The 15373-nt window shown below is 41.0% G+C and overlaps 1 protein-coding gene across 1 annotated transcript; it reads right to left on the minus strand.

Moving 5' to 3' along the window:
• Nucleotides 1-11480: 11480 nt before the first annotated feature.
• LOC121786929 lies at nt 11481-12071 on the minus strand. The gene has a single exon (XM_042185523.1). It carries the CDS (start codon nt 12069-12071, stop codon nt 11481-11483), a length of 591 nt encoding a protein of 196 aa, XP_042041457.1.
• Between the last annotated feature and the right edge of the window lie 3302 nt (nt 12072-15373).

Consider the following 15373-nt stretch of genomic DNA (forward strand, 5'->3'; position numbering starts at 1 on the left):
TAGTAGTGTTTAATTGTCTTAGGTAGCAAATATGTGGTCCTTTTTCAAACTTGGTCTATTTTTTGTGGACAACCAAAAATGGCAAATGTGATCTATTTTTCATGGACCGAGGGAGTATTATATTTTGCTAGTTATTAATTGAAAACAAAAAAAATAAAACTAAATATAAATTGAAAGGGCGAACATTAGTCCGCACCATAGCAGGAGGCTAGTCTGGACTAAACGATGCTGATGTGGCGGACTATAGTCCAACCACTAGTCCCGACTATTGTGGATGCTCTTATATACCAAGAAAGATTATATTTCTTCTTACTTTACCAATTTCGTATTAAAATCCTATCATTTCTAAAGTTCCTATCTTCAGAAAATGGATGAAATATGATTTATCTAACAACAAATATTTCTTCTTCCTATTCATATTATTATAAAGTCTTCTTTATATTATTCTATTTCTTATTTTACTTTCTCTCTACTTTAGTTATTTATTATCATTTTTTTAAAAATGAGTACTCAAAATGAAAATCTCTGCTATAGAGGAACAACGGGAATAGCAAAGACTCAATCCGAGGCTAATGCATGAGAAAGAATCCCAACCAACCATTTGTGCTACAACCCTTTGTGTTATTTTATGTAGAATAATAGTGATGTGTATCTTGTAGTATTATAAAACTAAAAAAATAAAAACAAAAAAACCTACTATAATAACACTTGTATTATAATGTTAAATCGATTAAATGCATTCTTGTAGACTAAGAGTTACCATTTCTATTAAAAGTGGGTATAAGCAACTTGTATTATAATTTTAAATCGATTAAATGCATTCTTGTAGACTAAGAGTTACCATTTCTATTAAAAGTGGGTATAAGCAGCTTCAATCCTATATTTCCAACAATCAATATCATTTTCCCCATTTATTTACATGCATATATTTCAACAACTCTTATGAATCAAAAGTGAATTCAAAAGTTCAAGACAAAATAGCAAGAAAACACTGAGCAGGGTGCTAGCTCGATCACAACTAAAGATGGATGGAACTGAATTGGTCATTTCAGCTGGAGTTGACTCGATTTAATCTTAGCCGTTTGATTGATATAGTCTATTTCCATGGGATAGATGTTTTATATTACTCCCTCCGTCCCACAATCGGAGTCATATTTGGTGTTAGAACGAGTTCTAAGAAATGTAAAGAACAATGGGTTGAAAAGGTTAGTGGAAAAGGAGGTTCACTTTTTTATATTGGTTTTATAATAGAGTGTGAATGAAGTGAATTAGTGTGAGACCTACTTACTATTTATGGTAAAAGCGAAATGTGACTTTTATTTTGAAATAAACCGAAATGGTAAAATGTGTACTCTTATTGTGGGGCGGAGGTGGTACCAAACCTACCTTTAGGAATTCGACTAATCATGCTTAACCGAATTTGCGGATTAAACCAAAGTCTACCACCAGATGACATAACATTTCTCTCTATTAAATTACTAGTGCTTACTTATTTGTTTGTTTTCACTATAGTAAAGTTTGGCATCCTTCTGGACCCATCCTCCAATGCCCATGTGCCGCACATTTAAATATGATGCCTTTTTTTCCCTTCCTCCAATGCCCATGTGCCGCCCATTTAAATATGATTCCTTTTTTCCCCTTTTCTCCCTTTTTTTAATTTGACATTAGCAAGCCAATTAACTTGTCCACCCACAAAGTCACTTTTATTTATTCATAAAATGACGAAGAGAATACACACACAGTCACTTTTATTTTATTTTCAAAATTTAATAATTGGATTTAGAGGAAGGAGTTGTGAAGAATCCGAGGATTTTGTCTTCTACTTTCTTATTCAGTATAAAAAAATTAATTCTATTAGGGTGTCCACAATGGTGGCCCTTGAAGGCCACCAAATGTAGCCCGACCACCATTCGTGGCTCTCTTGTGGCCTTCACAATGGTAAAGGCCACGAAATGTATAAAAACAATAGGGCCACGAAATGTGGCCCTCTCCAAAAAATAAAATTAATTTGTTTGCTTTTGTAATAATATTTTTTAATTTATGTCTAATAAATTTTATTAGTCTTTAAATTTATGATATTTATAAATTTAATTAAAATAAAATAATTTGGATTGTAAACAAAAAAAATTCACAACCTAAAAAAAATGTAACAATAATTTCGTTGTATTATATTAAAATAGGAAAATTATACAACGAAAGTGATCTAGTTTAAAAACACTGGGGGAAACCTAAATCACTCTGCGGCGCTACTTCTACGGTTCCAGATCTCTTCAATCATATCAGCCTGTAGTGATGAATGCGATATATGGCTCCGCATGTCGGTGTACCGCTGGATCAAGTATTTATTACTACGTGGTACACCCATCTGCAGGGGCTCCATGGCAGTACCCGAGCTCGAACTAGCACCATCTTCCGGTGTCCACCGCTCTGCAGCAAACCCTTCGTCATCTATTATCATATTGTGCAATATGATACATGCAGTCATGATGTCTGCGACATCAATTTCGTGCCATTGTCAAGCCGGGCAGCGTATAATTTCCCATCGCGCTTGGAGTACACCAAAAGCTCGCTCCACATCCTTCCTAGCACCCTCTTGTTTTTTCGCGAAGTAGGTTTGCTTCGGATCGTCTTCACAAACACGGGCCAGCGAGGGTATATCCCATCAGCCAAATAGTACCCCATGTTGTACTGAGTGCCGTTGGCCATGAATCTAACTTGCGGACCCTCACCCCGGCTCTTGTCATTGAACAGGTGGGACGATCGTAAAACGTTGATGTCTTTGTTCGATCCAGCGACCCCAAAATACGCGTGCCAGATTCGCAAGCGGTTATCAGCAATTGCTTCAAGAATCATCGTCGGATGTCGGCCTTTGAAACCAGAAGTGAATTGCCCCTTCCAAGCCACCGGGCAGTTCCTCCACTCCCAGTGCATGCAATCGATGCTCCCCAACATCCCTGAAAAATAATGTACAGTCCCGTGCATATCCATCAGACGTTGGCAATCATCAGCCGATGGCTTCCGTAGATACTCCCCTTTGAAGATATCCTTAATGCCCCTGCAAAACTGCCTCAACGTCTGTAGGGCAGTCGTTTCGCCCATCTGTAGGTATTCGTCGAACATGTCAGCGGGCCCGGCATATGCAAGCTGTCTAATTGCCATGGTACACTTCTGGTATGTCGACAAGCCGGCTCGCCCGGAGGTATCATATCGCAAGTTGAAGCACCTGAACCGCTGCGCCAAACACGTCGCTATATGGACGAAGAGACGTTGCGACATTCTGAATCGCCGACGGAAAATTTCTGCCGGATAACGGGCGTTCTCGTTGAAGTAGTCCTCCATCAACCGGCGGTCAGCCCCGGTATGATCACGGTCGAAAATTCGCCGATGATAGAATGGCCGAGGGACTGCCGCCGCCGCAGCCGCATCTTCCGCCTCGTCGGCTTCACGTTGCACCGCTGCAACAAGGTTTTGGAACTCCAGATCAACCGCTTGTTGGAATTGTTCATCGTCGGAATCCATAGTTCCAAGGTTGTATAGAAATTGGAAGGAAAGATTGGAGCAAAATGGAAGTAAAATGGAGTTGGAAAAATGGAAATGAGAGTGTATATTTATAAAGTAATTTTCGAAACTTAAAAAAAAAAAAATTCCCGCGGCCCGCTGCAGTGGAGGGCCGCGGCTCCCACGGCTCAGCCGCGTGAAGGCCGCGGCCGCGGCTCCCGGCCCTGCGCCCCGGCTCTTGGCTCTCTGCAATGGGGGGTCGCGCACCGAGCCGCGGGCCGCGGCTCCCCCATTGTGGACACCCTTATAGGCGGTTTTGGGATGCCTAATTGAAATGATGTATTTCAAGTTTCAAAACTGGACTAAAAAAAAGGTATGTGACCCATTTCGTCATTTGGACCGCCGGTGAACGCATTTCATACTAATTTATTACTCCTTTCGTCCCGTTTAAGATGACACATTTGATCATCGACACATAATTTTAAGAGTTGTTGATTAATAATGTATTTAATTAGAGAAAGAAAAGGTGAGTAATTATTAAATAAAGAGAGAAAGAGAGTTGAATATTTAATTAAGGAGAGAAAATGTGGTTGAGTGTATTAATTGGAGGAAGAAAAATTTTCGAAAATAAAAAAGTGTCATCTTATTTGAGACAAATAAAAAAAGAAATTATGCCATTTTGAATGGGACGGAGGGAGTGAGAGTAGTACTTCTCAAAACAACATCTAACATCAATAATTAATAATAATAATAATAATTTTAAACTAAAAAATCTAACAAGAGCTTAGTAAATCCAATTTGTTCCAATCAATTTTGTGGATTACTTGGGCCCAATTACTGTGGCCGAAGTCGAAAGCCATTACCCAAATTGGATAACCGTTTGGTTCCTTATATTTTACCCCTCACTCCGAATTATTCTCATTCTTATTTCATCGTTGATTTCTAACCTTTTTAGGAAATTTCTAAGTTTTTCAACCTTTTTTTTCTAATCTTCTGCTGAGGAAACTCTGTTTGCAGGGCCTGTTTACATGACTAGATAGATATGGATAGATTTTGTGACTATGTTTGGAGCATATAAACTTATCTTTTAAGTGAAAAATGTTAACTATGGAGTAGTAAGCCTAAATTTATTTTTAAGGTCCATTAGAAATTATAACTTGCAAATTAACACTAAAATTTATCTAAAACTTCTTTTCTTGACATAACTAGCAAAGTAAGCAATTTGAGGAGAAGAAGAGATTCACTTCACTTGTTTCACTTGTAATTGAGGATACTAATCTGGTGAAGGGGAGAATTGGAGATGGAAGTTTCCAATGGCTTGGGCATCTAATCATGAAGCATTGCTACCATTTGGAAATAATTAAAGGGGAATTTGAAGTGTTTCTTGAAAATATTGAGTTGAATGAAGGCCTTTGGCTGAGTATTGTGCTGAGAACATAAGAAGGGAAAGAATGGGGAAAATAAATATTCTCTCTGAGCCCCGATTCCCACAAGATTCTTTGTTTCAAATTATATTTTAAGAGGATTCACAGTAGAGGACGAACGGGAGGACAAGCGCTTGGCTAGCGGCTCGGGCGTCATGTTCGTCTGCTATTCGAGTCGGCAAAAGCGGGACGGACGAACGGGTAGGACGAGCGGTCGTCCGTGGGGGTCGGGCGTTAGCCGATCGCTTGTCCGCTATTGTGGTGACGCGACGGACGAGCGATCGACTAACACTTCAATTTTTTTAAACTCTACATATACGTCACGTTGCATTTCATTTCATTCGCACCACTTGTATTAACGAGTTTCTCTTCCTTTTCTCTACATTTCTCGTTTGATCTGTGGGGTCAAAAAATGGCTAGTGGTGGAGATGTTGACTAATTGCGGCGAATTAACGAATAATTGTGGGCCTATACGTCCGCGGAGATAAATCGGTTGTTGAACCAGCACTTGCACCAGCAGCAGCAGCCGACGGTCCCTCGCCCCATCCATCATTGAACCGTAGTCCCCCGCGACCACATCGGTGCCCACCAACGCTTGTTTGACGACTACTTTGCTGAGGTGCCGCGGTTTGGGGAGACATTTTTCCGGCGGCGTTTTAGGATGCGCCGACCGCTATGTATGAATATCGTGAACGCTTTAGAGCGTCGGTACAAGTATTTCCGGTTCAGAGGGGATGCAAGTGGTAAGCCCGATGATAGGTGCAGGTTTGTGCATGTGTCATTAAAGCAAGGATGTATCCTACTGATTAGGATGGAAACCCCAGCTAAGCCTGAACCTGGCTATCAAAGAAATTCCTCAACCCACTTCTACTGATTAGTATAGTGGAGGTAAGGGTCGAATCCCACAGAGATGATGCGTTTTGGTAATTGTGGTGATATTCTGGAAGGGATGGTTAGCTACCACGCTTTGGGTTGAGATTCTAACTAGACTGGAAATTAATGTGGTACTCTACTGACTAGGAGGTGTGAGAGATGATTGATAAGCAGCTGTGTACGTGACAGTAGGGAACATTATGTTTCAGAAATTATGTGGGAGGTACGGGGTTACTATAAAAGGCGAAACGACATATCAGAGAATAAGTGGTAGTTAGGTGACTAGGCTGACAGATCTGTAGGGTACCAGCAGAAAAAGTAGAGAAAAGTAAAGGACAAAAGCAAAAGGTAACTAAAAAGTAAGAGTGGTCCCAAATTTGGATGTGGACATTGTCTTCTACAACAAGTATGAACACAAATCAAATAACTCAGATTTCATGAACGAGAATTTCAGGTTAACAAACTCCACAAGAACAAATCTACAATCTAAACTCCAAATCAAAAGACTAAACTAACGAAACTGAAATTACGCTTACTGGGTGACATGCAAGGTGGCAGAAATCACGTAAACTAGGCTTTCACACTTAACCATTTCAGATATAAAATCTAACAGCTATCTAAACTCATGAACTCAGATCTATCAATTCGGAAATGAAAACATGCTCGCAACACTTGAAAATTACCGTAACAACTAGATCTAAACTATCTAGGCAGAAAGAAACAGAATCAAACAGGAACCGATGCACAAAACGACTTCATATCATAAAAATGTTTGGATCACAACTAAGACTTCAAAGTAAGCAAATATCAAAAATGTAACCGATCCAACGTAAGAAAACAAAGTGCGATTAACTAAGAAAGCAAATAAAGATTGTTTTGCCACTCCGGGCTATGGAACTGCTATCACTACGCAACAAACTGGCTGGAACGAAGGACGGTGGATCTCCAGCAGACTGATGGAACCCAGGTGACCATGGCTGTGGCGAGGAACGAGAATATGAAGGACGAGGCTGTAGGAACTATCTACCGAGAGAGAATTCTAACTAAGTGTGAAGGGTTGATTCTTGATGATCGATCCTCTCTCCAAGTGGCTTCCTTTTATAGGGAGGCTTGCCCTTGATTTTTAGGGTAGACTCTCTCTCCAAGTGGCTTCTCTTTGCCCTTACTTGTGGCTGATCTTCCCAGCAATCCTTCTTCTTCATCTCGAGCCTTTTTTGGCATGCATACTGGTCAGTATAGCAACATTCTGATGCCCTTTTCACCTGAATTGTCCGAGCCTTTCCATACTGACTAGAACACTTTTCCTGCACACTTTAGCAACTGTTTTGCAGATATATTCCAATTATGCACGTTATACTGACCAGTAACCAAGGCCTAGAATACGACTTATCACCCGATCACTCGCCTATACAGAAATGCACTGCCACAATCAGGCAGTTGGCCTACAGAGGCGCGACCGACGTGTTCGACGAGTACCTCCACATAGGCGAGACGACTACCGCGAGTGTCTGCAGCATTTTTGTTGGGGCGTCATTCACATATTCGGGGAGAAGTATCTTTGAAAGCCTACCCCCGAAGACTGTCAGGCTCTGATGGATATGCATGAGACGGTGCACGGGTTTTCAGAATGTTGGGAAGCATAGATTGTATGCATTGGTGATAAGGCTCATTTCATGCATCGGTTATGTGGTTAAATTTTGTGATTTCAGTGATCTAACAAGTGTTTGTAAGTTCAGGTGTGTGAAAAATCTGCCATACCCAAGAAATGCAGGCAAATCAACCGGGCAGACGAAAACGAAGAAAAGTGAAGTGAAAACACTGACAGGAAGCAAAAGTGGAACAAGGAGAAAATTCTAAAGGATCTTTTTTCGGAGGACAAAAATGACAAATCATGAAGAAGGAGAGCCCTAGGGATCCGTGCCTCAACTATATAAATGGACAGCCACTTTGAAGAGGCAACACTTCTCACCAGCTTCAACGCACTCCTAGTTTCACTTAGTTTTAGCTCACTTCATGCATATCTCACGCACTTGGTTTTCGATGGGGTAATTCTGGGCATATCTGTGGCGGTTTAGTTTAGTTTGTGGTGTAACCCCGTCCCCATGGGGGTGAAGATACAATCGTTTTACATTTCTGTTGTTTTGTTTCGCCGTGAACGTCTTCGTTTGAAGATCGACTACTGATATTTCTGTTTTGAACCTTATTCCAGTGGCTGTGGAAGTTTATGTTTTCTGTTTTACCTGGTGTTGGTGTTTGATGTTGGTTTTTACTGATTTGGATGTTTTTCGCAATTGGTTGTTGAGTTGAATCTGAGATTGGTTGAATTGGAGTAGAATTGTTGTTGAATCTGTTGAATCGGAGTTGAGTAGATATGGATCTGAACGTGGTTGAGTAGGGATCACATGGATCTGTTGTGAATCGTGGTTTGGAGTTGTGGATCTGATACGTACTGGTTTGAATCTGCATGGTTATGGCTGTTTTTACTGTTGCTTTCGATTTGCTCGACCTGGTAGTTTAGATCTGGTAGTTTTTTCTGCTTAATCGTAATGTTTGAAGTCCGATATGAGTTTGCTCTGTTTCTCTGTGTTTGATGCTCTGCTTCGTATGTGTTCATTTTATATTTGCTAAAGAAGATGAAAATCGTTGGTAGTTAGAGTCAGATCTGTAGTTCGTTTGCTTTTGCAACCTTTTCTGTCACCGTAGATAATTCGGGAAATTATGCCCACTGCTTTTTCTCGCGTACTTGTCTGACTGTTTTGGGAAATATTTTACTTAATCTGGTAGTTTGCTTAATTCGTTCTTTGTTAATTTTACGTCAGATGAGTCATGCATGCGTTCATGTTTTTTTCTTGTTTCTTAGGTCTAGTAGTTAGTTTAGTACTTTCAATTCTCTGCATCCAGTAGTTTTAAAAAATCTTAACCCATGAGTTGCGTGGCAGCTGCCGACCCCTTCCAAATCCTCTAAATACTTGCTAACACCTCCGTCTCTGTGGGATCGATCCTTACTTCCATATACTAGCCAATAGTATGACGGGTTAAGGTTTGAAACAGTAAAAAGTGTATCCAACGACAATTTTTGATAGATTCATGATCTGCTAGACCTTGTGATCTAGTGAATCCTCTGAACCTGTTGGATTGAGAAACACCTAGTGCACACACTTCTCCATGCTACTTCAATTGGAAATAGAAGAACTGCCCCACCACCGCCGAAAATATTTTCATAAATTTTTTTTATCATGCCACCATTGATGACCTCGGGGTTCTAAATTTGAAAAGGCCCAATTCAATTAACTATACATGACAAATGCTACTGCGTATAGGTTCTATCAAAGCACAACATATGACATGATAAACATATGGACATCACCTTTCACATCAAAATATACTTAGGATATAGTCTTTATTTAAAAAGAAAGCCCACCTCGTTTGCTTACTTCCTTAACTCAACTTTCCATTCCGGCTTTAAAATAGTGTGCAAAATAATCTTTTGGAAAGAACATAACCTGCGAAAAGAATCGACTTTTGGAACATAATTTAATTAAAAAAAACACAAAACATGCATCCTATATGATATTCATTTTACCCTTCGATCTTTTTCAGAAAATTCTGAAATTTTTCGTGACTTTAGAACGCCGTCTTCATCTAGTTTTTGATTTTTGCAGCTGCCCGAGGCGTTGCGGGTCGGCCATTCGCATCCTCTGTCCAACACTGGCCCACATGCAAATAAAACTCATCCTTGTCTTCTTTAATTCTCTAGGCCCATATTTTATTAAAAATATTGGCCCAAAGTTTAGAAGAACACAGCCCAAAATGGGACTTCTCTCTTCTCAATTTCTTGCACCCCAAATCCAAAGTCATCGTGATGTTGTTCCCTCAGTTTTGAATTTGATTAAATGTGGTGAAAGATGGTCCAAATGATTGTAAGATGATATACGAATAATAAGTGATTGGACTATACCTGTTTTGTTGGATGAAATCGAGATGGAAATGAGGCTCCATTTTGCTGGTGTTGATTTACAATATGCTTGGCTCTCCGTTTTGCTGATTTCTGCATGATTTCCAAATTAAATCTTGACAGGTAGTGGGATTTGTAACTGCAAAACTCATGAGAAGATGTTGGGCTGAAGTGGGCTCGGCTCCAAAACAAATTTGTTTTTGTTTTGACGCTTCTCAACCAAGTTGGGCTTCTACAAGTTGATTTTAGGATTTCGCTCAAAATTATTCGTGGCTTCATATAGAATATAAATTGTTGTAATTTAACTGGGCCATCTCAAGAAATAAAATTGGGCTAGAGAAAAATAAAATAAATACTGTTTGTTTGCTTGATTTGGATTTTTCATTTTTATTAGACAAGCCCAAATACAAAGAAAATTCCTCTTGCCCGACCATAATTATTAGCCGTGAAAACATACAATAAAAAAATCCGGCTTGAAAATTCAACGTAGTTTCGAGCTCAACTAAAAAGTAGAAAAGTCGGTGTTACCATATAAAAAATAGAAAGTCGGTGTTATCATACACACAAGTTTATAATCCAAATGTTCTTATTCCATCTTCTATTTCATTCATCTTATTCGTCAAACCCAATACTCATAAAATAAGTAATGATAATTATCACAATAATACTATCCTATATTAAGTGTCACATTTTGTCATTTCAGTCCGTTCCATAATGAGAGTCACATTTCACTTTTATCATAAATAGTAAGTAGACTCTACATTCCACCAACTAATTCTACTCACATTTTATTACTCCCTCCGTCCCGGGCTACTCGCTCCTTTCCTTTTCGGCACGGAGATTAAGGAATGAGTGTATAGGAAAGTAAAAAATGACGGCTGTAGGTGAAATTTTTTACTAAAAATGGAAAGAGTGCAAGTAACTTGGGACGCCCAAAAAGGAAATAAGTGCGAGTAGTGCGGGACGGAGGGAGTATAAAACTAATATATATAAGTGGAACTCATAGTCCACTAACTTATTCAATCCACTTTTTTTTTACATTTCTTAAAATCCGCACCCACACTAAATATGACACTTAATGTGGGGCGGAGGTAGTAGTTACGTAAATATGTGCGAATGTAGAGTAGTGTACTTCCTTTTTGTCCTTTTCACCCAACATTCCATAAAAGTGCAATTAAGATGGCAGAAAATAAAGTAATTTTGTAGACTTCACAACTTATAAATTAAAGAATGATTAGACATAAATCGATCATCCATGATTAAATCTCTTATACAATGTATAAAATCCCCTTGTTTGAGTTGGTTAAAGTTGGTGGACTAGGATGATCATACACTGTTCATAAACACTGTGGAATGATGAAGTCGGGTAACAAAATGCGAGAAATGAGTAGAGCAAAATAATATCGCACGAAAAAAACAAGAAAATAAACTTGACAAAGCAAAGCAAATAAGTCGTACTCCATAAATGGGTATCCAAGTTTTTAAGCATAATAAAAACATCAAGAAAGAAAGAAAGAAAGTACACTACTCGATGGCTATCAAGAAAGAAAGATAAACGTGAAACTCGATGGCTATCAAGAAAGAAAGATAAACATCATGGCAAGCATAGTCCAGCTGCTCCAGTGAGAGTGACTCAACCTCCCAGTCGCCGTACGCCACCGCTTCATCCAAATGTTGTGTACAGTTTTTGAGCATGATATAAAGCATTTCATGAAATACTTAGAAAATGATCAATAATGGTATATCCATTCCCAAAGGTGAAACTCAATGGCCATCAAGAAAGGAAGAAAAACATCATGGCAAGCATACTGCAGCTGCTCCACTGTGAGCTCCTCAACCTCCCAGTCGCTGCATCCCACCGCCTCATCCTTGCTCATCCCGGGAATCCCCAATATCTCCTCCGCCAGCTGCCCCATCGTCGCTCCCCGGTCGCACCCCCTCAGCTGGTGCGCCACCATCCGAACGTCCACCAGCGGCCCCACCTCGACGGCATGCGGCGAGGCCTTCAGCAGCGCCGCGGCCGCGTTGTCCCACAGCGCAACCAGGATGACGTTGGGGTCCACGAGGAAGCTGCGCAGGGCGTCGGGGCAGTGGTCGGTGCGGTGGAGCTGGAAGATGAGGCAGTTCGACCCCACGCAGAGCTGGAGCGTGGCGGCGTGCCTGGACACGCACTGGACGCTCAGCCCCACCAGGAGGCGCCCTTGCCGGTAGTAGCGGTACTGGCGGATGTCGCGGACCCATCTCTGCGCGGCGGCTGGCTCCGAAGTCACGCTGGTGCGGACGCTGTGGGAGCCGCAAGGGATGTTGAAGATCGTCGTCATGAATTCTTGATCTTGATCTTTCCAAGTGCACACGGTTTGTTATCGTGGTAACTGCCTATTTATTCACCTTTGCCTTGACACGTGGTAGCCTGATTATGGACTACTAGCATTTAGTAGTAACTGTTTTTTCGGTTAGTTTTCTATTCTGTAGAGAAAAAAGTTGACTGTATGATTCTTGGTTGAAATGGAACAGGAAATGGTGGATTGTGGATTTCCTAGTTCATATGTGGGAGCAAGATGGGCTTGATGATTAAGCACTAGTGCCAATTGAGGTGAAAATAAACACAAGGAACCATTTTTTTTTCTTTCTATAAAGCTCCCAACTTTGTAATTACGAGGAAAGGCTCTAGAGTAGAGTAGCTAGATAAATAACAATACTATTAGAATGAATACCAACTGGTCTAGATCATAATGAAAGATTAAATCAGCTGAGTTCGAAGCTATTAATATGTTTGGCTAAATCAATAACAACACGTTTTTCATCCAGTTGCGGATGTAGGTTTAGTTTCGGGTAGGCTCCAGTTGCGGATGCTTATCTTATGTGACCGGTATTAGAAAAACAACATAGTGGGAGCTTTGAAGGAATACCTGATGCCCGAGGATATTTTCCGGGGGGTCGACCATCGTTCAGGCATATAATGGCCGTTCTCTGTCCAAATTTTCTATGAGGCATGTAAACCAAAATGAATAGCTCTTTGCAACTTCCTCCTGCAAAGAGAACAAACTAAATGGAATGATCTCTTAATTTTGTACTATAAAGGATACTAGGTAATAACAGAAAGGACTAAAACCCTCCATTTGAATTAGCATACCTGTGGCTGTGGATCATGACCCTCCACAAACAAACACAGACTAGAGGAAGGCAATATTCAGCTTCACGCCATCAAAAAGAAAATACCTAGACACCGATAGATGGCCCCAAACATAGTAATAAAGAAAACAAGTTGCAAATATATTCCCAGTACTCTCATTTCTTCAACAGCTCTAGCAACTGCAATGTCAAAGTTCTCTCTGCAGTCAAGGTTTCGTCCTTCAATCTGTCCTATACAGAGATCAGATTGTCTATGAGCATACACCCCATGAAACATGAAAACACCTATTTATTTTAATATTGCATTAACACTGGTACTAACTAGTAAGCAACACTATAGAACAGCTAGAATAGTAGACTTCATTAACCAAACACACACTCCACTTTGACATAAAATTCAATCTACCGATTCTAAAAACTCACAATAAGAACAACAGAAACAAAGCTAGAGGTGTTATTAATCCTCCATGTTGGCATCAAAATTCATACCTAATCAACACAAAATCAGCTGTAAGCAGAAAAATATACTAGAACAAATCATTTTCCCTGATAATTAATACAAATCATGATCAGTACTAGGGCATGCCATGGCCAGAATCACTCCAGGAAGCCCTACTGATGGAGTACGAACTAAACAAGCCCAATAGCAGGGACAGCTCGGCTAGCCCAAAGCACAAGAAAGAGTTCAGTTCGGCCAAGAGTTCAGTTCGGCACAAACCAAAGAGTTCGGCCCTAGCCTATAGCTCGGTAAAAGCCAACTAATCAAGCTCTGCTCTCAGGTCGGCATTAAGCTCTATTCTCAGATCGGCAAAAGCTGCTCGGCAATAATTCAGTAGTTCGGTCTCAGCATTCGACCGAACTAGGAGTTAGTGGACTCATGAAAGGCCCCCACGACCTCCACTACACCCACAATCTATTTAGTGGTGTCAAGCAGTCATTAACTCAGGCAGGATAGTGGACCCATGCAAGGTCGCCACGATCTCCACGACATCCACTACCTAATAAATGCTGCATGCCACGATCTTGGTTCAAAAGATAAATAGAACCTAGGTCAGATAGATAGTGGATCTTCTGTTAACTTCTGTAAAGCTCTCTAGAGAGAAAATAATCATATAGCAAGTCTGTATTGTAAGCTGTAATTCTCAGATCAAGCAATACAAACCTGCCCCCAGTTCTCCCCGTGGACGTAGATTTACCTCAGTAAATCGAACCACGTAAAATCTCTGCGTTTTTCCTGCATTCACTAACATCAAAAATTCGCGGATTCATCACTGGCGCCGTCTGTGGGAAACTCAGAACCAAATTTGTGATAAAGCGAGTTTTTGATCCTCCTCCACCAAAAAAATGCATTCCAGATCACGTAACACCCATAATCCTGTCCGTGACAACCGTGAGGAAGTAAGTCTAGCTCGCAGGTCTGAAAAACGGCCTCGGGAGACATCTACTTCCAGTTCTCACGAAGGAGCAAGCCACTCCAGGAGTCATCGCACAGAATCTTCCCAGCAGCCCGATTTAAATGAGGTTGTCAAGCTGTTTTTGGCCGAGAAGCAGGAGGAGTTCTTAGCTTTCCTGCAAAAAAGCCAGCAGCCGGAGAAGAAAACGGGGGATTCTCCCTCCTCCTTCAGACATGAAAGTCACTACCGCAGTAGTGACGTGTCCTCCAGGAGAGAGAATCCTCACCCCCGACATGTTCTTCCTCGCCGAACTCCTTTTGAAAGAATTCAGAGGGCACCGGTACGAAGTAGATTGGGACCACGTCTCAATCCTGAGACGCCACCCGCTCAGTTCGTACCATTGAACAAGTCAAGAGCGGAAATTTTCGAACTACATTCCGAAATGTTCGAAAAACCAAAACGGATGACGAAATCGGCCACACGCCGAAGTCTTGATGCATATTGCTCCTTCCATCAAACCCACGGTCACGATACCGAGGAGTGCCGAAATTTGGCTGCAGGTATTGATGTTCTTGTGAAAACAGGAACGCTAAAAAAATACCAAAACAAGCAGCCGAAAAACAAAAAACAAAAAGCAAAGGGGTACGAGCTGCTTTCCTCAGAATCCGAAAAAGCAACAGGATCCCGAAGACGATGACGAGCAACAATATGATGGAGTAATCCTGACCATTGATGCTTTCCCTGCCGGGAAGACTAAATCGTCCCTGAAGCCGTAATTCCGGTTGAGATCGGCATACCCAGTTTCCGAACTCTAAACTTCTTCTCAGCAGAACTGAAAGAGGACGGACTGAAAGCCGAGCTAGATCTTGCCGAAGAAAGAAAAGAACTGGCCTGCATAAAAGCAGCCAAGTACAAGGAGCAAGTAGCCCGGTATTACAACCAAAGGGTGAAGAAGCTGCAATTTCAAGTGGGAGATCTCGTCCTGAGAAACAACGAAGTAAGCCGAGCAGAAAAGCTGGGCAAGCTCGAACCCACATGGGAAGGTCCGTATCGGGTGTCAGAAGTCCTCGGCAAAGGGTCTTACAAATTGGCTCACA

Source organism: Salvia splendens, chromosome 22 (assembly GCF_004379255.2).
Source record: "Salvia splendens isolate huo1 chromosome 22, SspV2, whole genome shotgun sequence".
Taxonomy (NCBI): Eukaryota; Viridiplantae; Streptophyta; class Magnoliopsida; order Lamiales; family Lamiaceae; genus Salvia; species Salvia splendens.

Coding starts and splice junctions, on each gene's coding strand:
- LOC121786929 (XM_042185523.1), bottom strand. CDS start 12,071: ATGACGACGATCTTCAACATCCCTTGCGGCTCCCACAGCGTCCGCACC.